The sequence below is a fragment of the Thunnus maccoyii genome, chromosome 19 (genome assembly GCF_910596095.1).
Source record: "Thunnus maccoyii chromosome 19, fThuMac1.1, whole genome shotgun sequence".
Taxonomy (NCBI): domain Eukaryota; kingdom Metazoa; phylum Chordata; class Actinopteri; order Scombriformes; family Scombridae; genus Thunnus; species Thunnus maccoyii.
This window is the reverse complement of record NC_056551.1, coordinates 27,038,234-27,065,934: the sequence shown is the minus strand read 5'-3', so window position 1 is coordinate 27,065,934 and position 27,701 is coordinate 27,038,234. Positions and strand designations below refer to the sequence as shown.

General features: G+C 37.6%; 3 protein-coding genes across 6 annotated transcripts in view; all 3 read right to left on the bottom strand.

The window, feature by feature from the left end:
* Positions 1–10,039, bottom strand: part of LOC121885338 — a 36,868-nt gene extending 26,829 nt beyond the window's left edge. The window contains exons 1-11 of one of the 4 annotated variants that reach the window (XM_042394705.1): positions 10,013–10,039; positions 9,520–9,726; positions 8,908–9,109; positions 8,520–8,685; positions 4,597–4,690; positions 3,651–3,692; positions 3,431–3,487; positions 2,438–2,565; positions 2,041–2,176; positions 1,877–1,947; positions 682–1,066 (exon numbers count right to left, since the gene is read on the bottom strand). In XM_042394705.1, the coding sequence (XP_042250639.1) occupies positions 833–1,066; positions 1,877–1,947; positions 2,041–2,176; positions 2,438–2,565; positions 3,431–3,487; positions 3,651–3,692; positions 4,597–4,690; positions 8,520–8,685; positions 8,908–9,109; positions 9,520–9,724 (1,335 nt within the window). In that variant the 5' untranslated portion in view covers positions 9,725–9,726; positions 10,013–10,039 and the 3' untranslated portion in view covers positions 682–832. Of the gene's footprint in view, positions 1–681; positions 1,067–1,876; positions 1,948–2,040; positions 2,177–2,437; positions 2,566–3,430; positions 3,488–3,650; positions 3,693–4,596; positions 4,691–8,519; positions 8,686–8,907; positions 9,110–9,519; positions 9,959–10,012 lie in introns of those variants that run through there. The other 3 variants (XM_042394703.1, XM_042394704.1, XM_042394702.1) reach the window with 3 other exon arrangements.
* Positions 1–20,260, bottom strand: part of LOC121885342 (proteinase-activated receptor 2-like) — a 25,562-nt gene extending 5,302 nt beyond the window's left edge. Inside the window, 1 exon segment of the mRNA XM_042394708.1 lies at positions 20,225–20,260. Within this exon segment, the coding sequence (XP_042250642.1) occupies positions 20,225–20,236 (12 nt within the window). The 5' untranslated portion in view covers positions 20,237–20,260.
* LOC121885340 (proteinase-activated receptor 2-like) lies at positions 18,709–27,701 on the bottom strand. Its single transcript, XM_042394706.1, has 6 exons — positions 27,274–27,701; positions 25,913–25,936; positions 25,199–25,213; positions 23,394–23,435; positions 22,118–22,132; positions 18,709–20,361 (listed from the first exon to the last, which is right to left on the bottom strand). Exons 1-6 carry the CDS (start codon positions 27,356–27,358, stop codon positions 19,322–19,324), a joined length of 1,221 nt encoding a protein of 406 aa, XP_042250640.1. The 5' UTR covers positions 27,359–27,701; the 3' UTR covers positions 18,709–19,321.

Here is a 27,701-nt window from a genome sequence, read left to right as displayed (position 1 = left end):
GTGTAATGCCTATACATATATTATCTTTAATTGACTAGGCAGAATTTGCCAGTGACACAAATTATGGATGACATAGCACCCATAAAAACTAAGTTTATTTCTGGAGGAAATACGTTGATTCTATCTGCACTCCAGAACGACCCACTGAAGCATAATGTACTGCTTTCCAAAATAGGAGCATAATATGCCGCTTTACAAAACCGTTAAAAATCACTTTTAAAAAATAATGATGGTTTATGATGTGACAACTCTGTGGTTAAGGTCTGGTTAGGTTTAGACACAAAAACCACTTGGTTAAAATGATCACTTGAAATGTGGTTTCTTCCTCCTTAAACATGACACTCATGGTTGAAACGTGAAGCAAATAGCGGTCTCCTTCCCCTAAGTCCATTATTGCCCTTAAAACCAATTATCTTGCTATCTACCCAACCTGCCTCCTCCTACTGAGGAAGTCACCTAATGTCACCTGAACAGCATCACTTCCCTGGGTCTTAATTACTACGGCCACTAGATGGCATCAGTCATTCAAATGTAACTATAGGTCATTTTTGGCGCATGAATTTACAACCTATAATGTCCTTTTTTTGGGAGGACAGGCTTGATCCCTCATATAAGCTTCAGATAAACTTTTAAATGCATTTTTGCACAAAATGACTGTGTGGACACACTGTGGATCTTTTAATAGCCAGTATGAAGAGGAGGAATGATTACAGCCTGGAAAACCTCTTTCAGTGTTCATATTGGCACCTGACTGTTGTGTTAAGACATAATGGAAAAATGGTGAAACCCGTAATTTAATATTGACTCTGTAATAAAAGAAGAGCTGACTACATTATGAGTGTATTTTGGGCTTCATCAAGCTGAGTCCCTGCACAACGAGACACACAAGCTCCAGCAGCAATTTTGGTGGGAACTCTGGTCTGTCCCACTGATCTCTCAGCTCTGTCAGCGTCTGATCGGTCAAACAGAGGAGCTCAGCCGCCCAGCGGAGCTCTCCTTCCTCCTGCAGGGAGGCAGGCAGAGACTCTGGGAGTTTGACCTGAGCTTTCTCCTTCAGACTGTTCACCTGGACAACAAGACAAGACACAGACAGACAGAGAAAGATGTTCTTGAATGTTGCTGTGAGAGATCAATACAATTTAGAGTATGTCAATCCTTCCAGGAAATTGTGATTTTGCGAACGCAATAATTAACACAAAGTCAAGAAATCTCCACAATATTTGCGCGAGCTCACAATTTTATGAAATAACCACAACTTTTCTACGTGAAAAGGCCAAATCACTTGGCCATTCAGCAGGGATTCAGGTGAAAGATGGACAAATCTCACCTACCAACAAAAATGATGCCATAGACAAGCAAAACAATTCCCAAATGTTCCCAAAGGAGGTTTGATTCAGTTAGTCAGAATAACACAAACTGATGTTGTTCAGACAGCAAAGATGGACATAATCTACCTCAAATATAAAAATGGGCACTTTGGAAATGAAACTATATTTTTTACATTAATGCATTTATTTCAATGGCACTATGGACTAATTTTATATGGTTCTAATGTCGAGATGAACGTTTATTTAATAAAGTATTTAATTTTTTATATAACTTTGCACTGAAATATATTTGTTTCTGTGATATCTAGTATGCTTTTTATCGAAGGAAATGATTACATATGACTCTTCATTGGTAGTAGGTTTTTTAAAAATCACATTATTTTCCTTTGCTTGCACTTTTTCTAAATTCCTGCAATTTTACCACAAAAAGACTGCATTAAAAAATTGCCAATAGTATCGTAATTGTCAAACAGTCTCTGCAAAATCAAACATTTTTGGCTGCAATAATCACAAAAAACTGCAAAGTCCTGGAGGGACTATAAACCAACCAGCTGCTGGAGGACTCTCAGTGTTTCAAGACTGCAGGTAGCCAGAAGAGCAGCAGCATTGTCTGGTAGAGCTGAGGAGAAAAAATAACAGACAAAAATCTTTATTTTATTCATCATGTGCTGTAGATTCTGTCAAATTCTGTGTAGTGTGTGTCAGTCCATACCTTCCATGGCGCTGACTAGCAGGTGAGCAGCATTCTTCTGAGAATTGGAGACTTCAGAAACATCAAGAACATCCATGAATGAAGAGACAGCTGGAGACTGTTGACACTCAAACACTCCTTTACTGTTCTGATCCAACTGAAGAGAGGAAACAGAGAGAGAGATGTGTCTGCTGACTGATAAAGTCAAACCTTAAAGGACAGGTTCCAGTTGTTTCAAGTCTGTCTTAATGCAGTACTAACGTGTCCATACATGCTATTTATTCATTTTTAAAGATCACAAACATGTATCATGTCACCAGTAAGTGATAAATGTTAAATGTTCCCTTCAGAAACCTCTGGAGGACCACACATAGCTTCACACAGGTTTCACCCTGACTGTTGAGAACATTGGTCTTACTGTTTCCACCAGTAGAGAGAGAGCGTCTCTGTCGTGCAGAAGCTCACTGAGTGTTTTCAGCAGATCACGACGTCTCGACTCATGAAGTTCTTCCAGCGGCTGCAGAAGAGCTGCTTTATCAAATATGTCTGCAGGAAACACAACAGCAGTTACCATTTAATCCGGTGAGTAAAGTAGGAAAGTTCAACACAACGTAACAAAGGTCAATGTAATGATGCTAAATGTGCATCTGATATCAGGTTTTCACTGCCTGTCAGAAAAAATAAGAAATATTTTTACCTGATGTTGATTACTAAACATTAAAAAAAAACAAACAGCCATCTTCTGCCCTCCTCATATACGTCCAGACTACTTTTTATACTGATTTCTGATCACCCTAATTATTGTAGTTGTGTAACCATTTCTAGTCTTTTCTCTGTATGTTTCCTGCATGATATGATGTAGTACAGTCTCTGCATTGCACTGATGATGATAGTAATAATAATAATAATAATAATAATAATAATAATATTCCGCCAGACCCTCCATGAAATTGTGATTTTGCGCAATCATTAACACAAATTCAAGAAATCTCCGCAACATTTGTGATTTGCAAGAGCTTGCAATTTTGCTAAATTACCACAACTTTCTCACATGAAATGGGCAAATCAACAGACTGCTTGTGATTTGGACCAATTGTGGGATTTTGTGTCATGGTAACTTATTTCATCGCAGCATGCTGGAAGTGATTAGATATGACTCTTCATTGGTAGTAGTTTTTTTCTTTAAATCCCATTATTTTCCTTTGCTTGCAATTTTACCACAAAAAGGGCACATAAAATCGCTGCAAAATCAGTTTTTGCCACAAGAGAGCAGCTAACATGTGGCAGATGATGAACAACAGGTTTTTCAGGCGATGACTGATCTTGTTGATGATGTAGAAGTCTCAGAAACTCAGGTATGGAATATGATTTAAATGAGGTTACAGAGTGACTCGGTAAGACTCAAACTGACCTTCCGTCACTTGTTGCAGCGTCTCGTCGTCTCCGTCTGTGCTGACCTTCCACCATCCTGCCGAGGTTTCCATGGTGTCAATTTAGAGTTATTGGATATAAGATGGAGTCAAAAACAGCAGCATCAGTATGACAGTGAAGACAGAGATGAGCAGTAAACAACAGAACTGAGCTTCTCAGTAAAAATAAGTTGAAAAGTTGATAGAAAGCTAAAAACAGACCTTTGTTGTAACGTTCCATTGTGATGAACTGAGGTGGAATTCCTGAACAAAAGTGAAGAGCAAGTTATGAAGTTATGACTCTGTCTCCACCTGCTGTTATATTAACCTGTGATGTCTATCTGGATTCAAACACCAGACGTATAAATACGCAGAAACAAAAGAATTCTTTATTTCCGAAGGCAGAATGTGCTCATCTCACCTGTCTTCACACCTGTAAACATGTTTTTAGAGTCAGCGGTGAGTGATGTGACGAGGTGGAGATAAGATAAGAAGAAAATAAATAATTAAAAATTATAATCAAACATTTTTTGGTAGTCTGCCAGTTTCACTGATTGAGAGATTGTTGTGCTCAAATTTGTAGAATGTCCATCAAATTTTCATTTATACAGTTAATTTTGATTAATTTGTGTAATTAATTTCCTTTTCATTTAACATTGCAGGCATCATTTTATTTCATGTTAATGTTCCTTTCATTTTTCATCATTTATTGTGATGTTATTTATGAAGTCAGTTTCCATATGAGCACTACAAACTAAATCATTGATCATCTATCTGATATTTAATAATAATGATTGAGATTACAGCCAATTATGTTTCACTGGATCATGTAGTAAATTAATGATATCTGGTCACATGAACAACTTACTTTTCCTTCACAGGGGAAGAACTCGTCTGTAGTTTTTAGATGGACCATAACACTTATTTACCTATGTATCATTAATAATCAGTATCTTAACAGTTTAAAATGGTTTACAACTCACTAAAATATAGTTATAAGCAGATATAATTACTACTGATAAATAGGTGGGGGTAAACAGGAAGCGATAGCTTCCGTCTTTTCTTTAAAAGAACGTGTTCAAACTGTGCAGATGTGATTTACAGCAGCATTAACATGAGTTATGTGGGTGAGTAGAGACGCAGTAACAGAGACAGAGTTGTGTCTCACCCAGAGTATTGTCCTCAGTGGTGATCTCCATCAGGCTGTAAGCGAAGGTGACATCTTCAGGAATTTTGAAGCTTGTCTCCTTCTTCTTCTTCCTCTGAAGGAACAAACACAGCAGGATCACTGAGACACGTTTACACTCACACATTTCAGGTGTCTCGTATCAGGATAAAATCCAGACATGATTTCGAGGGTAATTCTTGTGATTTTCTATAATTTTCTTCCTGACAGAAATACTTTTCAGAAACTGAAACTGTGATCGCTATTATTATTCTTTTGAGCCATTTCTAAACAAACTAATGTGACCAAACTCTTCATAATGAAGGAACATGTCACCCAGTGCAGCGGTGTGTCTCACTAACATGTCACAGCCTCTGCAGAGGATGAATCATGACCATGGACTGAGACTTACAGACGCACTGACCTGGACTGAAGAAAGACATGACAGTTTTGTGAAACTCAAACAAGCAATGACCACAGCCCCGACCTTGGGCTTGGCAACAACCGTTTACTCAACCTGTTTGTGAAAAAGACAGGTTTATGTCATCAGCACTGCTGCAAAAACATGGGGGAAAACTCAGACCTGGGGCCGGATGCATAAAACTCTATGTAGATTCATGACTAAGACTGTGTGTACGCACAAAGCCAGAAATACGCATATGCATTTCATCAGATTTATAAAACTGTGTACTCATGGTTCTGTTTTATAAATCTCAGTCATTGGGGAACTGTGCACACGTGCATGAGCCTCATTTCCATTCCCACAATTAACTATAAATAGATGAAGACACACCCTGAACCAGACAGTTTTTATATCAATTTGCCACCTGCCCCACCAGTCTGTACAGCTGTCAATGAAACAAACAATAAGTAGTAGTTCTGTTTCACAAATTGTGTTGCACTGGCGAGGTTCTCCAAAAGTCAGAACAGTTGTCATTACATGTGGCTGTGCAGCTTTTTATAGCGTCCATAACATTCATTTATCACATGAACCTGTGAACCATCGTCGGCAGTGATATCTCAGAAATATAATCAATGATTAGTTTGTAGCATTCATATCTAAACCGACTTTACAAGGTGACACAACTGAGGATAAAATAAAAAAAATAATAAGACCAAATAAAATGTTGACTCCTATGAAAATTAAAAGAATGATAAAATTAAGCACAAAAGTAATTAATCAATGTCAAATTAATAAATGCGTCTTTGATTGGCATTTTACAAATAACTGTGTAAACTTTACAAAAAATTTTAAAAAATCACACAATCAGTATAGCTGGTTATCAACCTAAATAAACAATTTTTTACTAAAAGATTCCGTCTCTCACCTTATATTTTATCTCCACCTCATCACATCACCTTCAGATCGCTTAGGAAAAACGTGTGTATGCCTGGTCTTAATTATGTGTGAGGTGCGCACATTCTCACCACACATTCTGTGTTTATAAATACCAGTTTATGTGCGGGAAATGGCGTAAGCATGTTTTTTTGTGTACGTATTGTTTATGCATCTGGCCCCTGTAGACTAATTCTCATCTAGATTGGATACTGTTGCAGCAGGGCTGCCACACAGCGTTAAAGTAATGGCAGATACATCACTAGCCCTATTAGCCTCAAGAGTATTAGAGGGATATCAGACCCTTAACCTACTGGTTCCTCATGCAGTATCCTAAATCCTAATAGAACACAAAACAAGCAATTTAACACTTGCTAGAATGATGCATTACAATGATGTCCTACTAACCCTTCCAAATGTCACCATAACCCACCCTGTACTTAACCCTGCTACACGTCTCCCAACAGAAGAAGACAAAACTCTTGATTGTCTGGCTGTAGTTGCTCAGATCTGTTCACCACGATCAGACCTAACTGTAACACCCTTGTCTAATGCTGACTTGATTCTCTATGTAGATGGCTCAAGCAGAAAGGACCCATAAAGAGGTGAGAATCAAGTTGGTTATGCATTACATTGTTGAATCCAGCAGGTCACCATTTATACAGACCGCAGGTTGCTGTCTGTATAAATGGTGCAGGATGCTTTCAGGGTTGTATATGATTTTGGGACATTGTGGATTAGAAGATTTCTAATATCAGGTACACAAATTGCACATGCATCGCTGGTCTCTAACCTGTTAGTCCCACAGGAAGTGGCCGTGTGCAAGTGTGAGGCACATACCAAAGCACATGACTCAGTGTCAAGAGGAAATGAAAACACAGCTAAGGCGGCTACACAAGCTCCAATCCAAACTGTGATGCAAATGTCTAACATTTCTTTTCCTATAATCCCTTCTGTCTCCTTAGCTGAACTGGTTAAAGCCCAGCAGAATGCTCCGACAAAAGAGGGAAAACTGTGCCAAAATGTTTGTTTTCTTATCTTACAAGACAGTCACATGGGACGAAGGACTATGTGCCAGGGGGGATGGTAGAGACTGCAGACAGATATTGGTACACACAAAAATATTGGTGAGCACATGCCTTCTGAGACATGTTTTGAAAATTTAAAAATTGTAGAAAATAGAGTTATTGTTTATAATGAATAATACAAATAATCTTTTACTCCTCAGTTGGTTCTTTAAGGTAATCTTAAGTGTAATTCTTGGGCCCTGTTTACACCTGGCATTAACATGCATGTCCACATGCGTCTTGAGTGACCAATCTCTGATTCAAATCTCAGACACGCCGACAGCAGCGGTCAAGATCTAATGTTAATAATGTTCTGTTTTCTTCTACACATCTTACAGATCAGCTGTTACACACAAACAGTCCAGGTTGATACTGTTTGTAGTAAAGCAGCCGTCCTCCTGATAAATCCTGAACTCATGATGTCGAGCTGTGCAGCAAAACTAAAAACTGTCGTTATCAACTTGACAGGAGAGAAGAAACTATCCACCAACGTTTAGGTTCTGACAGACTAGCTTCAGAGACTTAGCTTCTGGTTTTGGTTCAATCACTATTCTAATTGTCAAACTGAAGAGGGAAACCGGTTAGGGGAACGGGAAAAACAGGAAAAAACAGGAGGTGGATGACATTTTTTAATTCACATGAAAAACAAATTAATTTGTTTATCCTGTTACCAAACAAGTTGAACAGCTTTGGACCCGGAGGCGGCAATGCAATTCCCTGCCTAGTCTGCCGGAAAATAGAGGACATCAGTTGAGTAGGCGGTCCTTCAATGTGGCCCAGGACGCATTGCGTTTACATTGCTAAATGAATGTGGCCACATGCGGCCCAGACCACCTCAGAATGTGGTTTGAACGATCGGATCTCAATCCGTCCTCAATGCGTCTTGGGTGCGTTTACACCTGTATTTAGAGCTGTCCACTTGTGATCGGATCACCCGAAATGGATGTTAATACCAGGTGTAAACAGGGCCTTGTAGTCTGATGAATACAGGCCCAGACCTTCATGAGTACCTGAGTCTCTAAAAGGATTATCATGAAGACGTTTAAATTAAAATTTATGTACATTTAACTGGATTTTTAACTTACAATTGAATCATGAAGACATCTCTCTACTCTTGGCTATCCAGTAAAGGCATCATATTTTAAAATGAACATGAACTGCATGTTTTAGTTGCACAAGTTGTTACACTGTCATGCAACTAAAAAATGCAAAGTCAGTAGTGAACCTGAGGACAAGATGGGCGTCTTCATGCTGTTATTGATTGTTTGCTTGTTGAGAATCACCAGTTTTTATTTTCTTTTGTCAAAAAATGTCCATCTTCTTTACTTTACATGTTGTTTTTCTGCCTAAACAGGAATCTTGACTGGCTTCTGAGTTTGAAAACATTCTTGTCAGTTTATTGTTCTTACACGAAACAGACTTTGACTCCCATCATCAGCCAGTTAGAAGTTATTTGTAGCTCATATCTTTTGTCAGTAGTTTTTATTCTCTGTATTTTTTCTCTCGGAGACACAAACACTCACCCACAGTGAACATCCGAATTTTTCAAACACTGCCGACACAAGGCCGTCCTTTCCAGTTTTGCCATAAAACGTGACAGGAGCAGGGTTGTAGACTGTCTGGTGAACAAAAGTCAGCTTCTCCATCTCCTTTAGTTTCAGCATGTTCACCATCTCCTCCTTTATCTTCCTGCAGGGAACACAGATGAGAGGAGAAGGGTTGATGATATTTAATTAAACATGAGAATATGGAATTAAACCTATCAAACAACATTTTGTTATCCCCATGTGAGATCTTTGATGAGTTTTCAGTCCATATTCTCACCAATAATTGACTGAGAGGCCTTCACACGTGGAAACAAAGCAGAGAAACTGGAGTTTTTCTGACATTCAGAGACAAACAGAGACGTACTTGTCAGCGCAGCTCTCCCTCAGTTTTTCGGTGTCCACTGTCTTTTTCTTCAGAGTGAAGGAGGACGCTCCATCCACAGTGTCCACAGCTGCAGACACTTTCATGCCAACTTTAGGTGCATCAACTCCTGCTGCTGCATGGCCTCCAATACTGCTGTCATTCAAGTTCTCAAAATCCTCTATCAGAACTTCATCTTTGTAGTCTGCAGGGACATTTTACCTCATTATTTCAGAGCTTTTTATAAGCATTGCATCATTTTCACTAAGGATCTCATAGTTTTGACTAAATATCTCATAATTTTGACGAAGTATTTCATAACTTCACTTAGGGACTATTCGTTATTTATCAGAGGGAAGTAGGGTGGCTGGGGTGTAACTTCATTATATATAGTAACTGCTATAGTTAAGAGTAATATTATATTTTACATAAAAAACACGATGATCTTATTAAATATGAATAATACTTTTGTACTTTTACTGTGAAACTTTAGCTACATGAATCCTATCATCTGTATAATAAATACAAGACTTCTACATGTAATTAAGTATTTTTATAATGTATTTTTGGTACTTTTACTGCTGTTTACATATAGTTTTGTGTCAGAATACACACCTAAGGGGATGTCCGGCTCCTGCAGCAGGTTGAGCAGTTTTTGATTGCTGATCATGTACTCGACGGTTGGCCAGAGGATTCTCTTTTTGACTCTGACTTTGACCAGAGTCAGCACGTCAATCTTCTGGTTGGCATTTTCGTTGTAGATGAGATCTCTCTCCGCGCCCAGACACTTCACAATTGCTTTGGTTCTAGCTGCAAACATCTCTGTGGACACGAAAACACGAAGTCCTCGTTACTTCCTGTCAAACTGAGTTTACGGTCGGTTAAAAATCTGAGTTTCAGATCTTAACGCTTAAAAACCTCAGCATGCAAAGCAGAAAGATCAGACTGACTCTCTACTTTGTTTTACTCTTGTGGTCAAGCTGCTTCCGTCCTCTACTCTGTAAGTCGGACTGAGGGCGAGGCACACACACACACACACACACACACACACACACACGAAGTGAATATAGCAGTGCAGGAAACTATGGCTCTCAAAACAGTGACATACAGTTTGTTTCCTGCTGCACCCCCTTTCTCCTCTTACTAACCACGCACATATATGCTCCTTCACACACACCAACACACACATTTGGTGAGCAGATAACTCGGTTACAGCACTCCGCTCTGTTCCCAAATCATCCCCTTGTTTGTTTGTATGTTTGTTTTCCCTTACAGTGTTTTCTGAATAAAATGTATGGATTGATTAATTCTACTGGTCCGCTACACTATCCTGTCTCTAGCCTCTATAATGTTTCTATTGTTTTTACTATTTAAATCATATGGATGCTACTGTATAGAATCACTGACAAATTGGCATTTGTAACACCTGACAGTGTTACCTCAAGGTTCAACTCACCACAAACACAGCTTCACAGAGAACTTTCACGTTAAGTCTGTCTTTTTATTAGCCACACACACACACACACACACACACACACACACACACAATGTAAATTCACTTTCCTGCCTTCACTCTTTCATTCACTTGCCTGGTGCTCCCTGAGGACTGACAGTCCAGTTTCTTGAATGTTTACACCTTTAGTGTTCATGAGTCAAATTTGACCTGTATTTGAATTCATTAACAAGCACTAAAAAAAACACTAATTACCATTCAGTAAAATGTTTTATATGTTGAGTGACTTATTGTTCATCCATAACGATAATGTATATAAATATGTATATATGTATACACACTTATCTTGATATTTTATGTACCTTAGACCACATTTAACTTTTAATGTACAAATCGCTTTTCGTTTAAAGTTGGCACAATTTATTTATCTATCTATCTTTATTGCTTATGATGAACAGAACAGGCAAATATAAGAACACTGACTAAAGTGGCATCTGCATTTAGATCTATGGGAAAGACATCATTATAGACCTATGGGGGATGTTGGACCAAGGTGTTAGACAGCACTCTACACCGCCATCATCAAAACACCAAATGAGGGAATATCTTTTAGAAGAATGTTGTTCCATCCCTCCAGTAGAGTTTCATAGACTTGTAGAATCAATGCCAAGGCTCATTGAAGCTGTTCTTTTGGTGTGTGGTGGCCCAACACCTTACTAAGACACTTAATGATGTTTCTCCTTTATTTGTCATCCGTCTGTATGTGATATGCATGAGGTGAATGAGGAGGCATGAGGTGACTAGATCATATAACATCTTATGGCGCTCTGCCTATTAATGAGGCTAGTGGGCCTCAATGTTAACTACGCCACTTGGCGTTGGAAATTTAACTTGATTTTGGGATCCCCGCAGATAGTACCAGAATAACACAGAGACATGAATTCTGACACTGGATGGGCAATTTATTGAACAATAGTTATAAAATCAGGTTTTGTGCAATTTTATTCATACAACTCAATAAAAGCACAACAGTCCTAAAAAGAGGTAAAATGTTTGTGCCAACTTGCCATGAACGCTACAGAAAAAGATAAAACGTGTGAACCACCTCAAAATCTTTAGGACCAAGACATGTAGGGGGTTACTTTTAAAGACAGAGTTAAAGTGCAAACAGTTATCACATCAGACCACCACATGCAGTGAAGCAGTGAAGGGGAGAGGAACACCAACGTCTGGCAGGAACACTAGGAAAAAGGGGCAAAAAGGTAAGGGGGCTGAGGTCAGGTCACATAAAAGACAAAAATATAAAAAAACATTAGCAAGTCCTAGCAGTTGGCACCAACATTCCCATGGCCATCCACCTATAAGCTGGATCCAGTTTATAAATGATGAACACATGTACAAAAAGGAGGCACAACTAGCAGCAAGGTAACACAGGCAAAACAGCAGTGGCTATGACAACCCTCAAACAACTCAGTATCTGGTAACCCAGGTCAGTGCTATCTCAAGCAACCACAGGACATTCAAGGCAACCCAGAGGCATTATCAACTTACAATGCCTTCACTGTGATGAGCTCAACAGTTACAACAGTTACCTTCAAAGCAGGTTATCCAGCCTGCAGGGCCTGGGCAACTGATTGTTTAAAATGCCTTCCAGGAGACAAGCCTGTTCCCTAACCACATGGGACAAAATGCATCAAGAGTGATATCTGTGTGCCTCCTACCAGTGAGCGGCAGAGGGAGGGGCTTCCACGGAGAGGAAAACGAGGAAAAAGATAGTGGCATGACTAGGCCAAAAGCCTACCTATCACAAGTGTTTAAAATAATATACACCGACCAATCACAGATCATTTCTTTGTACCTTCAGAAACTCTAATAGATTAGCTTTGCTCTTTGTTCATTGAGACAAGCTGATGCAAATTTTTGTGTGTGTTCTCTCTCCTTATTGTACAATAATCATTTTTAATCTTCAACCCAGCAGCATTTTGTGTATTATTTCATATGTGTGTTTAGTGTTTTCAGACAATTTCCACATTATTTGGAGGTTTCCACTGAGATGTGGAGCTAGATTGAGTTCAGATGACTCCTAGAGCTCTTGTTGAGGAAGTGACAGGCTCAATTTATTATACAATGCCTTTTTGTGATCATGTAACAGAGTTTTACCCAAAATGGCCACAAGATGGCTCTTTTGAAAAATCTCAGATAGCATTGCTGCAGGAATTTATAAATCCTCCTAATCCTACAGGGCCTCCTGATTGGGATTATGAGTATATGTTTGAATGCCTTAGGAAATGGGATGCCATTGGTTGAAGGGTCTGTCATACAGGTCAGATGATTCACAACCACCCTAAAACAACTATGGTCAGTGTTCAGTGGATGATTTCTTGGCTTGCCCACCAGGAAGACATCCTTCACAGACAGGAGCTGGGGCTCTCACCTGCAGGTGGGAGGTGGAACTGCAGCAGGAACATCTATAGCACCAGATAGCAGAGGAGATGCTGCAGCACCATCTACTGACCATTCACATCCATCATATACTGGTCTACTAGACTAAGCTTTGAAGACACCTACATTGACACCTCAAGAGACACCATGTCTTTGTACTCCTATATGGAGCCCAGTAACAATGCAGAAAAAAGCAAATGCTAACCAGCCCAAAATGTCAACTCCAACATTGGATTTTTCATCTATAGCTGTAGAAGGAGGAGCATTTAGAGGTTCTTTGGAAAGTGCATTTCTTGCGCCAATGCTAGAATGCCCCAGTGGAGCTGGGAGTGTTCAACGTGTTTATAGACCCTAGAGGATAACAGAATTACAGGCTATTTTGAAAGATTTGTGGCAAAACATTTGCAACTGCCCTCAAGAAGATGGTAGTGCAGTGCAAACCTATTTCAGCAGAATTGGAACATGTTTGTGTTACCAAGTTGGGTCTCGTCTGGGGAGAAGTCAAACCAGCTAATTGGGACTCAGCTGCTCCATGTGAAACTGCAAAAACCTCTCCTTACCAAACCCAGTTGACTGCCTTGTCTCCAACTTGTTATGCATAGCAGCCACGATCAACCTTCCGATACCACCAATGATTCTGTGTGGGAGAGACAGTTCATTCAGACCCTGGTGGATGGTCTGTGCCCGAAGATAAGAGTCATTGTTATCAGGCATTGTGTGGCATGGCAGAGTGCCAGACTGAATGACATTAAGAGATATTGTATAAGGGCTGAGACTGTTGTTCAAGATGAAAGAAACCAATAAATGAAGAAATGAAGAAATCCAACAGCAGCCAAGAAGCTTCAGCTGGTCCTGCCTGCCTACTATGCTTCAGCTGACAGAGGCCGTGGACGAGGAGCTTCTCTTCTGACAACAAAGAGGAAAGCGATATTTGCTGGAGGTGTCATCAAATGGGTCACTGGGCCAAAGATTGTATTGCCATAATGCCAGAGGAATGGGATGGCAAATGAGGAACATCACGCCCACCACCTGGTAATATGTCTGTGAGCAGATTGTTTGGAGATAGGAATCAATCATCTCAAGGGTTATGACTATCTATGCAAGCTTTAAATCTTGCCACCATTTGTCAGGAGGATCATGAACAACCCCAAATAAGTGATTCTGAAAATGGTTTAGTATTGAAAAATCTGATGCTGTTGACGATTCTTTGACTGTTATGGTATGCCACTACCCGACTGTTTCCAAGTATGATTATTGTTGTAATATAGACTATTTTTAGCTATACAAGAGTTGTATGATTTTGTTGAGGCTCATAATAGTGAAATATTTGTGAAACATGACTTACACATAAGTGTATAAGTGTGTGTCTCATGTGACACAGGAAGATGGAGATGAATAGTTTGAAAGAGTGAGATGGACAAATGATGTAATGATGATATATTATGACTACCAGGGTGTTGAAGAGATGGATTCCATACCACCACACATCGTAAGTGCTAGTAACCTCTCCATGGCGGTGACCCTCTACTGTACGCAAAGTACATGGGTTGTAGACTGAACTTCTTCAGAATTATGGTGGTGATATCTACGTGTAACAATGTTTGAATGTTTTGGTTTAGACTATGCATTGGGATGCTTTCATTTTACTATATCTTGAGTTTCTATTGAAATTTGTTAGTCATTAGCTCATATGCTTAGCATTGAATGTAGACTTTAAAATGCTATTACCTTAATCAGTATGTAGTGTCTTACATTAATACCTAAGAGTTAAGTTGCATAAGTTGCATCACTTATATTTTTTATATGCATTTATTTTCTTATTTTTGATGGTTAGGGAGTATACTCTGAGTAGTGATAAGTGTAATGCCTATATATATATTATTATCTTTAATTGACTAGGCAGAATTTGCCAGTGACACAAATTATGGATGACATAGCACCCACAAAAACTAAGTTTATTTCTGGAGGAAATGTGTTGATTCTATCTGCACTCCAGAACGACCCACTGAAGCATAATGTACTGCTTTCCAAAATAGGAGCATAATATGCCACTTTCCAAAACCGTTAAAAATCACTTTTAAAAAATAATGATGGTTTATGATGTGACAACTCTGTGGTTAAGGTCTGGTTAGGTTTAGACACAAAAACCACTTGGTTAAAATGATCACTTGAAATGTGGTTTCTTCCTCCTTAAACATGACACTCATGGTTGAAACGTGAAGCAAATAGCGGTCTCCTTCCCCTAAGTCCATTATTGCCCTTAAAACCAATTATCTTGCTATCTACCCAACCTGCCTCCTCCTACTAAGGAAGTCACCTAATGTCACCTGAACAGCATCACTTCCCTGGGTCTTAATTACTACGGCCACTAGATGGTGTCAGTCATTCAAATGTAACTCTAGGTCATTTTTGACGCATGAATTTACAACCCATAATGTCCTTTTTCTTGGGAGGACAGGCTCAAAGCCTAATATAAGCTTAAGATAAACTTTTAAATGCATTTTTGCACAAAATGACTGTGTGGACACACTGTGGATTTTGAAAGAGATCTTTTAATAGCCAGTATGAAGAGGAGGAATGATTACAGCCTGGAAAACCTCTTTTACTGTTCAAATGGGCACCTGAGTGTTGTGTTAAGACACAATGGAAAAATGGTGAAAGCCTTTATTTAATATTACCTCTATAATAAAAGAGCTGACCACATTATGAGTGTGTTTCAAGCTGCATCATGCTGAGTCCCTGCACGATGAGACACAGAAGCTCCAGCAGCACTTCTGGTGAGAAATCTTGTCTGTCCCACTGATCTCTCAGCTCTGTCAGAGTCTGATCGGTCAAACAGAGGAGCTCGGCCGCCCAGCGGAGCTCTCCTTCCTCCTGCAGGGAGGCAGGCAGAGACTCTGGGAGTTTGACCTGAGCTTTCTCCTCTAGACTGTTCACCTGGACAACAAGACAAGACACAGACAGACAGAGAAAGATGTCCTTGAATGTTGCTGTGATGAGATCAATACAATTTAGAGTATGTCAATCCTTCCAGGAAATTGTGATGTTGCGAACGCAATAATTAACACAAATTCAAGAAATCTCCACAATATTTGCGAGAGCTTGCAATTTTATGAAATAACAACTTTTCTACGTGAAATGGCCAAATCACTTGGGATTTGCTTGTGATTTTGACCAGTTGTGGCATTTGGTGTGGTGGTAACTTACGTTATTGCAGCACATTCAGCAAGTATTCAGGTGTATTCAGGTGGAAGATGGACAAATCTCACCTACCAACAAAAATGATGCCATAGACGAGCAAAACATTTCCCAAATGTTTCCAAAGGAGGTTTGATTCAGTTAGTCAGAATAACACAAGCTGATGTTGTTCAGATAGCAAAGATGGACATAATCTACCTCATACATAAAAATGGGCACTTTGGAAATGAAACTATATTTTTTACATTAATGCATTTATTTCAATGGCATTATGGACTAATTTTTGTATGGTTCTAATGTTGAGGTGAAAGTTTATTTAATAAAATATTTAATTTTTTATATAACTTTGAGCCCATCGTTCTCATGTTCAGAATATATATTTAAAAATAAATACTGAAATATATTTGTTTCTGTGATATCTAGTATGCTTTTTATCGAGGGAAATGATTACATATGACTCTTCATTGGTAGTAGGTTTTTTAAAAATCACATTATTTTCCTTTGCTTGCACTTTTTCTAAATTCCTGCAATTTTACCGCAAAAAGACTGCATAAAAAATTGCCAATAGTATCGTAATTGTCAAACAGTCTCTGCAAAATCAAACATTTTTTGCTGCAATAATCACAAAAAACTGCAAAATCCTGGAGGGACTATAAACCAACCAGCTGCTGGAGGACTCTCAGTGTTTCAAGACTGCAGGTAGCCAGAAGAGCTGCAGCATCATCTGGTAGAGCTGAGGAGAAAAAATAACAGAGAAAAATCTTTATTTTATTCATCATGTGCTGTAGAATCTGTCAAATCAGTGTGTAGTGTGTGTCAGTCCATACCATCCATGGCGCTGACTAGCAGGTGAGCAGCATCCTTCTGAGAATTGGAGACTTCAGAAACATCAAGAAGATCCATGAATGAAGAGACAGCTGGAGACACTCCTTTACTGCTCTGATCCAACTGAAGAGAAGAAACAGAGGAAGAGATGTGTCTGCTGACTGATGAAGTCAAACCTTGAAGGACAGGTTCCGGTTGTTTCAAGTCTGTCTTAATGCACTACTGACGTGTTCATATGTGCTATTTATTCATTTTTAAAGATCACAAATATACATCATGTCTCCAGTAAGTGATAAATGTTCCCTTCAGAAACCTCTGGAGGACCACACATAGCTTCACACAGGTTTCACCCTGACTGTTGAGAACATTGGTCTTACTGTTTCCACCAGTAGAGAGAGAGCTTCTCTGTCGTGCAGAGGCTCACTGAGTGTTTTCAGCAGATCACGACGTCTCGACTCCAGTTTTGCCAGCGGCTGCAGAAGAGCTGCTTTCTGAAATATGCCTGCAGGAAACACAACAGCAGTTACCATTTAATCCAGTGAGTCAAGTAGTAAAGTTCAACACAACGTAACGAAGGTCGATGTAATGATGCTAAATGTGCATCTGATATCAGGTTTTCACTGCCTGTCAGGAAAATAAATATTTTTACATGATGTTGATTACAACATTAAAAAAAAACAAACAGCCATCTTCTGCCCTCCTCATATATGTCCAGACTACTTTTTATACTGATTTCTGATCACCCCAACTACTGTAGTTGTGTAACCATTTCTAGTCTTTTCTCTGTATGTTTCCTGCATGATGATGTAGTACAGTCTCTGCATTGAACTGATGATATTAATAATAATAACAATAATAATAATAATAATAATAATAATAATAATAATAATATTCCGCCAGTCCCTCCATGAAATTGTGATTTTGAGATCACAATCATTAACACAAATTCAATCTCTCTCTCTCTCTATTTGTGATTTGCAAGAGCTTGCAATTTTGCAAAAATTTCCACAGCTTTCTCACATGAAATGGGCAAATCAACAGACTGCTTCTGATTTGGACCAATGGTGAGATTTTGTGTCATGGTAAGTTATGTCATTGCAGTGGAGGTAGTGAAGGAGGTAGGAAGTGATTAGATTTTACTCTTCATTACTTTGGAGAAAGTTTTATTTTCTTACTTTTGTCAAGACCCAAACAGGAAGCACAAACTCCAACTGCATGTTTAATATGTTGAAAACTGCAGTTGCCTTTTATTACGTGCTTTGTGAAATCTACAGTAACAGTTAAAGTAAAGTTCTTCAACGTGCTGTAAGGCAGTAAATGGGAAATAGTATTGAGGGGCATGTTTTTTGTGACCTAGGTTACTTGCCATAGTAGGGAAATTGTGGAGAGGGTTAAAAAGAAGAGGAGAAGAGGAGTTTTTTTTGGGAGAAATCAATTGTATTATTGGTTGCATATGCTGTTGTGTGTAAACTGAGAACAGTGATAAATAAAGTTCAGTAAAAGTTTACCTTCACCTCCCGTGGTATTCTGTGCAGCAGTGTAACAGAGGAGGAGTGAACAAGAGCTGAGTGACAATCATTAACTGAAGTAAACAATTACGGTGTTAAAATGCCATTTCAAAAGAAAAGAAGAAAAAACAAAGAAGGGTTGATGATGTGTGTTTTCACAAAATGGCAACAATTTACTTGATATTTTTACAGTTGGACAAAGAAAGAGACATTTCTGACATTACGCCAGGCCCTGAGAGGTATGAAAAATCATCTACACACAGAATAAATAATTGGGATGAAATTTTGTCTTTGAGGGGAATTTTAGATGAACATAACCCTGGATTGTGAGCAAAGATTAAAATATCAGGATTGTTTTGAAAATGAGAAATACCTGGATTGACCTTTCCCATGTCGACCCGTCCACAGAGTCAGGAAACTGCTAGTTAGACAATGACTTTTATTGACAAACTAAAATGTAGATATACAAGCAAAAATTATTACTTTAAAAAAACACAGACAAACTTTTATCCATTACATTATAAAACCTGCTAAATTTTGCCCATTTTAGGTTTGGGTCTCAATTCTGACACATCAAACATTGACAGAAAATTCATCAAATTACAACATGGAATAAAAGATTAAAACTGCATAAAGGCAATCATTCATATCCTGCTGAAATCAAGCAAACTGCATCAAGCAAAGTGCATAAAACAAGTGTGTTGTAAAAGATATAAAGACAATTAAATGTATTAAAACAATATAAGCAGTAATTTAGACAGTTCAAAGCTCTGAAACAGGAGGTCATTGCCAAAGATGACTCCTAAATTTCCTTACATGTACTGAACCAAACCTGAGGTGGAAGAAGTCACAGTAGAATAAGAAAAAAAGGTAACACTTTATTTTATTTTACTATACAAATGAAGAGACCTGTAAATTAAGTGTTACTGAAAAGCAATATCTGAAGGTAGATAATGATCAGGAATAAAACAGCTTAATAATGATTAATCCACTAGCATTCAGTGCTCTGTGTGTTATCTGAGTTAGGTGTGGTGTTTTGCTCTTGTGAGTTTTTCGGAGCCCTGTAGGACACCTTCATCCTCTTCACTGTTCTCTCACTCCTGCAGAGGAACGTGTTCTTCACATGATCCCTGAAGTCCTTGGAGATAAAGTAGTAAACAAAAGGGTCGATGCAGCTGTTGAGACTAGCCAGGCACAGGGTGGTGATGTAAAATCCGTACAGGTGGTTGTCGGCCCCACTCAACAGGAGGATATAGTGTACCAGCAGCATGATGTTACTGGGGGTGAAGCACACTAAAAACATAACCAACACTGTGATGATCAAGAACACAGCCTTCCGTCGCCTCTTGGTGATGGCAGCATCTGTCATGCTGTTCCTGAGAGCTTTGAGCATGAGGATGTAGGATATGATGCACACAATAGTGGGAACAACAAATCCCAGAGTTCCCATTGTCAGGAAGTAGCCAGCTGATATTCCCACCTGACTTTGCCTGGTGACATCATGGCAGGTAAGGATTTTTGGATTGAAGTTTGTTATTTTGACCTGTTGGTCATGCAGGTAGAGAGGGATGGTGATAAGCCAGACCACCACCCAGACGGTGATGGAGACAGCAACGGGTATGCGGTTGTCCCTCTGCTGCTCGGACAGTGGGTGGACCACTGCCCAGTAACGCTGGATACTTATGCAGGTGATAAAGGCGATGGAGCAGTACATGTTGCTGTAGAAAAACGCCACCAGCACTTTGCACAGCCCTTCTCCGTAGATCCAGTTGTTGCCATTGAAGTGGTATGATATCTTCAGGGGGACCCAGATGACAAAGAGCAAGTCAGCCAGAGCCAGATTTGCCATGTAGATCGACGACGGGTGCTTTTTCTTGGTCCTGAAGAGGAATACCCATATTGCCATGGCGTTGGTGGGCAGCCCCACAACAAACACAATGATGTAGATGATTGGGAGGAAGACAGTTGTAAGATGACTGCTCAGGATTTCTTTGTCTTGAGGTATGACTTCTACCCCATCTGGGCTCTGGCCTGTGAAGTGACAATATGAAAACATGTGAAAAGCAGAAGTATGCAGGTTTACATGCAGGAACAAACTATAATTTGACTACATCTGAAACTCAAATGTGAGCTGCACTCTGTTCCTTTCAGCTGTGAGCATTTTGATCTGTTTCCTACTTGTAATAATAGTCCTCTGAGCTTTAGTCAGCAGCATTACAACAACATCCATTTTACATATAACTTTATTATATATTTTTACCAAAGTAATTCTCATCCAGCCTATAACTTGAGAACTCTTCATTCGATCTACTTCGTACCTGGCAGGTGTATTGCTGGGAATCAAGGAAGTGCAATGTTGATGTGTGAAGTCGTTTGGATGAGTGGTTCTTGAGAAATATGTAAAAATACCCCATAAACAATGTTGATTTGCTTCTTCCACCCGTCGAGTCAACGAACAGAAAAACACACAGCGGTATCAGAGGCTCGTTATATTGATGAATGTACAAACAAGATGCACAAATAGCATAAGTAGGTTAGATGTTTTATAAAGTACACTTCAGACTGCCAGAAGTGTACATATTACACTAGATAGAGCAAATGAAGTCTCAGTTTACCAACAATGGTTAAATTGTGACCTATTCAACTTTAATGAAAAGTTTTTTTGGCCTGCTTGTGACAACTATATAATAATCTCACATTTCATTCCATAAAACCAGAAGCACCAAATAATCCCTTCCAGACAATATCATGCTCAAACTGCCTCCTTACTATCACTACCAGTAACCTACTTGTTCCTGTGAAGGAGAAAGCTGCTAATATCAGCTCTTATGAAATGTGACTGTTCAAAATACTGACTTTTAAAAAATAAATTTCATGTTTAAATTCTCCACACTAACTTTGTTTGATTGAGGGATTGTCTAAAACACAAATTAACACATGTAGATATCATTACAACTAAATCCTGTGATCCTTGAAAGACATAATTCACATCATCCAAACTAAACATTCAAAACACACCAACATGATAAGAAATACTGATCAAGACTTTTTTGGGCCCAGCACAGGGAAGATGCAATGAGATATTCTATTGTTAATAATTCTATTCTAATTCTATTGCTATTGTTAATTGTAATGTTTATTCTTTCCTACAGTATATCTTGACAAAGAGGCTGGAAAGAGGATGAACAGAGCAAAACACCACATCAGTTCAAAAAAATCAAAAATCTGACTTTGTGCATAACTTGCTTTACAGGCACTTTAGACAAATTAGACATGAAGCAAAAACATGAACATGTCTTTGTCACGAATGAATACAGAATGAAGCAATATTACTAAATATATAACTAATATAACTACATAGAAAGGAAACATTATGTAGCTACTGTATCCTCACTGGGACCATCCCATAATCTAAACTTCAATTAACTGGTTAAAAAGGGACAAAAAGAAATTGGGAAAATTCCAAGAAATAAATTAAAATTAAAAAAGATCAGTTTCTATTTAGTGAAATTGAGAAAACACACTTATGTCACTTTTTGTGCAAAGAGTACATCATTTCCATTTAAATTCTGTGTTAATTTCATGTAATTTTGGATAAGATGTTGACTTTGGTGCTGCAACAAACATGAATATATCAGACAGTGGAAAGTGAGTTTGAGGTAAAGGGAGGCTGAGGTGAAGGTATAGTACATGGTAAAGCACAGCTGATGGTAGAAGTAGACATTGTAAACATTAGAATTACAGCTGAATGTTATATATTAGTAGAATTTATTTTACAGTCACTCACGTGGTGGACCTTGACCTAGAATAACAAAAGACAAAGAAATTTACACGCATGTAATAAAGGAGTGTATACTACTATTATGCAGAATAACATGTTTATACACACATTACAAACAGGGATTTTGTAGATTCTTTGATTTGTTTTATTAAAACATCCATTTCCATCTAAACTGGTTGTAGCTTTGCAGCAATATCAGCGGAGGTGTAAGAGGTACAGGACAGGAGATGTGGTTCACATCGTATAAAAAAGCATAATGTTTTTTTCCCCTCTAGTTTTACATTTGAATGAATACAGAATAAAGCAATATAACTAAATATAATGCGCAGAAGCATTATGTACTGTAGCCTCAATGGGACTATCCCATTATTTGAGCTTTAATTAACTGGTTAAAATAGGATAAAAATAAAATGGGAAAATTCCACAAAATAAATTATGATTATAAAAGATCAGTTTCTTTTCTTTGCATTATATGAACATCACACTACTTCATGCATTGGCACTGAATGCTACAAGTGAATGAAAATAGTTATTGCAAATTAGTTGCATAAATGTAGGGCTTAAATAGTGAATAATATTTGGACAGAGGTTGATTGTGGTGGGAGAGGTTTGAGTTTCATACTGCTTAGAAAAAACATTTTCTTTTCAAATTAAATTGCGCATTACATGTTTCATAAACAAATAAGTATATATATACACCCTAAAAGGCAGATGTGAATACAACATGTTAGTGCATATGGCAATAATTCAGTATAGTTCTGATCTGTCATGTAATAATGTTTTCCTCTTATAATTCATTTGTGTGTAGTTGGTGAAGTTAGACATGTTTTCTTTTCTTTTGTTTTTGGTGGTGAAATTACTAAAGGGTAAAGGGAGGCTGAGGTGAAGGTATAGTACATGGTAAAGCACAGCTGATGGTAGAAGGAGACATAGTAAACATTCGAATTACAACTGAATGTTATATATTAGGAGGATGTATTTGCAGTCACTCACTTAGTAGATCTAGTGGTTAGACAAATTAGACATGAAGCAAAAACATGAACATGTTTCATTGTCATGAATGGATACAGAATGAAGCAATATTACTAAATATATATAACTAATATAACTACATAAAAAGGAAACATTATGTAGCTACTGTAACCTCACTGGGACCATCCCATCATATGAACTTTAATGAAGTGGTTAAAATAGGATAGAAAGAAATTAGGACAATCCCAAGAAATAAATTAAAATTAAAAAAGATCAGTTTCAAGTTAGTGAAATTGAGAATGCTCCCCACCTGAGCTCTCTATATCAGGCTGACGTCCAGGGATGGCTTGCACTGTTGTGAAGTGACAATATGAAAACATGTGAAAAGCAGAAGTATGCAGGTTTACATGCAGGAACAAACTATAATTTGACTACATCTGAAACTCAAATGTGAGCTGCACTCTGTTCCTTTCAGCTGTGAGCATTTTGATCTGTTTCCTACTTGTAATAATAGTCCTCTGAGCTTTAGTCAGCAGCATTACAACAACATCCATTTTACATATAACTTTATTATATATTTTGATCAAAGTAATTCTCATCCAGCCTATAACTTGAGAACTCTTCATTCGATCTACTTCGTACCTGGCAGGTGTATTGCTGGGAATCAAGGAAGTGCAATGTTGATGTGTGAAGTCGTTTGGATGAGTGGTTCTTGAGAAATATGTAAAAATACCCCATAAACAATGTTGATTTGCTTCTTCCACCCGTCGAGTCAACGAACAGAAAAACACACAGCGGTATGAGAGGCTCGTTATATTGATGAATGTACAAATAAGATGCATAAATAGCATAAGTAGGTTAGATGTTTTATAGAGTACACTTCAGACTGCCAGAAGTGTACATATTACACTAGATAGAGCAAATGAAGTCTCAGTTTACCAACAATGGTAAAATTGTGACCTATTCAACTTTAATGAAAAGTTTTTTTGGCCTGCTTGTGACAACTATATAATAATCTCACATTTCATTCCATAAAACCAGAAGCACCAAATAATCCCTTCCAGACAATATCATGCTCAAACTGCCTCCTTACTATCACTACCAGTAACCTACTTGTTCCTGTGAAGGAGAAAGCTGCTAATATCAGCTCTTATGAAATGTGACTGTTCAAAATACTGACTTTTGAAAAATAAATTTCATGTTTAAATTCTCCACACTAACTTTGTTTGATTGAGGGATTGTCTAAAACAAAAATTAACACATGTAGATATCATTACAACTAAATCCTGTGATCCTTGAAAGACATAATTCACATCATCCAAACTAAACATTCAAAACACATCAACATGATAAGAAATACTGATCAAGACTTTTTTTGGCCCAGCACAGGGAAGATGCAATGAGATATTCTATTGTTAATAATTCTATTCTAATTCTATTGCTATTGTTAATTGTAATGTTTATTCTTTCCTACAGTATATCTTGGCAAAGAGGCTGGAAAGAGGATGAACAGAGCAAAACACCACATCAGTTCAAAAAAAATCTGAAATCTGACTTTGTGCATAACTTGCTTTACAGGCACTTTAGACAAATTAGACATGAAGCAAAAACATGAACATGTGTCTTTGTCACGAATGGATACAGAATGAAGCAATATTACTAAATATATAACTAATATAACTACATAGAAAGGAAACATTATGTAGCTACTGTACCCTCACTGGGACCATCCCATCATATGAACTTTAATTAACTGGTTAAAATAGGGCAGAAAGAAATTAGGACAATTCCAAGAAATAAATTAAGATTAAAAAAGATCAGTTTTAAGTTAGTGAAATTGAGAAAACACACTTATGTCACTTTTTGTGCAAAGAGTACATCATTTCCATTTAAATTCTGTGTTAATTTCATGTAATTTTGGATAAGATGTTGACTTTGGTGCTGCAACAAACATGAATATATATTAGACAGTGAAAAGTGAGTTTAAGGTAAAGGGAGGCTGAGGTGAAGGTATAGTACATGGTAAAGCACAGCTGATGTTAGAAGTAGAAATTGTGAATATTAGAATTACAACTGAATGTTATATATTAGGAGAATTTATTTGCATTCACTCACCTGGTTCATATTCAACTGGAATAACAAAAGACAAAGAGATTTACACACATGTAATAAAGGAGTGTATACTACTACTATGCAGAATAACATAAATATACAGACATTACAAACAGGGATTTTGTAGGTTTTTTGTTTTGTTTTATTAAAGCATCCATTTCCATCTAAACTGACTTCTTTTCAACCAAAATTGCACATTACATGTTTAATACATAAAAAACTATATATAAATACAACCTAAAAACCATACATGAATACTACATGTTAGCGTGTATGGCAATAATTCAATATATTTCTGACCTGATTATCATGTAGTAATTTTTTCCTCCTATAGTTTATTCGTGTGTAGTTGGTGGAGTTAGACATATTTCTTTTTTTCTTTTCTTTTTGGTGGTGAAACTACTGCAATTTCCCAAAACTTGGGTATCCAAGTTAGTGAAATTGAGGAAACACACTCATGCCATTTTTTGTGCAAAGAGTACATCATTTCCATTTGAATTCTATGTTCGTTTCATCTCATTTTGAATAAGATGTTGACTTTGGTGCTGCTACAAACATGAATAGATCAGACAGTGAAAAGTGAGCTTGAGGTAAAGGGAGGCTGAGGTGAAGGTATAGTACATGGTAAAGCACAGCTGATGGTAGAAGTAGACATTGTAAACATTAGATTTATAACTGAATGTAATATATTAGTAGAATTTATTTGCGGTCACTCACCTCGTACAAGTGTTAGACCTTGACCTGGAATAACAAAAGATAAAGAGATTTACACACATAAAGGGGGGTATACTACTACTATGCAGAATAACTTCGCAGCCATATGAGGGGAAGTGTAAGAGGCACAGGACAGGGGATGTGGTTCATGCCAAATAAACAAGCATACTGTTGTTTTTCACCCTCTATTTTTACATTTGAATGAACACAGAATAAAGCAATATAACTACAAACAGGGATTTTGTAGGTCTACTGTCTGTAGCTTTGCAGCAATATCAGCAGAGGTGTGAGAAGTACAGGACAGAGGATGTGATTCACGCCAAATAAAAAAGCACAATGTAGGTTTTTTTCCCCGCAATTTTTATATTTGAATGAATACGGAATAAAGCAATATAATTAAATATAATGAGCAGAAACATTATGTACTGTAGCCTCACTGGGACCATCCCATAATTTGATCTTTTATTAACTGGTTAAAAAGGGGCAGAAAGAAATTGGGAAAATTCCAAGAAATAAATTAAAATTAAAAAAGATCAGTTTCTTTTCTTTGCATTATATGAACATCACACTACTTCATGCATTGGCACTGAATGCTACAAGTGAATGAAAATAGTTATTGCAAATTAGTTGCATAAATGTAGGGCTTAAATAGTGAATAATATTTGGATAGAGGTTGATTGTGGAGGGAGAGGTTTGAGTTTCATACTGCTTAGAAAACATTTTCTTTTCAAACAAAATTGCACATTACATGTTTCATAAACAAATAAGTATATATATACACCCTAAAAGGCAGATGTGAATACAACATGTTAGTGCATATGGCAATAATTCAGTATAGTTCTGATCTGTCATGTAGTAATGTTTTCCTCTTATAATTCATTTGTGTGTAGTTGGTGAAGTTAGACATGTTTTCTTTTCTTTTGTTTTTGGTGGTGAAATTACTAAAGGGTAAAGAGAGGCTGAGGTGAAGGTATAGTACATGGTAAAGCACAGCTGATGGTAGAAGGAGACATAGTAAACATTAGAATTACAACTGAATGTTATATATTAGGAGGATGTATTTTCAGTCACTCACTTAGTAGATCTGGTGGTTAGACAAATTAGACATGAAGCAGAAACATGAACATGTTTCATTGTCATGAATGGATACAGAAGGAAGCAATATTACTAAATATATATAACTAATATAACTACATAAAAAGGAAACATTATGTAGCTACTGTACCCTCACTGGGACCATCCCATCATATGAACTTTAATGAAGTGGTTAAAATAGGATAGAAAGAAATTAGGACAATCCCAAGAAATAAATTAAAATTAAAAAAGATCAGTTTCAAGTTAGTGAAATTGAGAATGCTCCCCACCTGAGCTCTCTATATCAGACAGACGTCCAGGGATGGCTTGCGATGATGTGTCTTCTCCTGTTGTCAAGTGACAATATGAAAACATGTGAAAAGCAGAAGTATGCAGGTTTACATGCAGGAACAAACTATAATTTGACTACATCTGAAACTCAAATGTGAGCTGCACTCTGTTCCTTTCAGCTGTGAGTATTTTGATCTGTTTCCTACTTGTAATAATAGTCCTCTGAGCTTTAGTCAGCAGCATTACAACAACATCCATTTTACATAACTTTGTTTGATTGAGGGATTGTCTAAAACAAAAATTAACACATGTAGATATCATTACAACTAAATCCTGTGATCCTTGAAAGACATAATTCACATCATCCAAACTAAACATTCAAAATACATCAACATGATAAGAAATACTGATCAAGACTTTTTTAGCC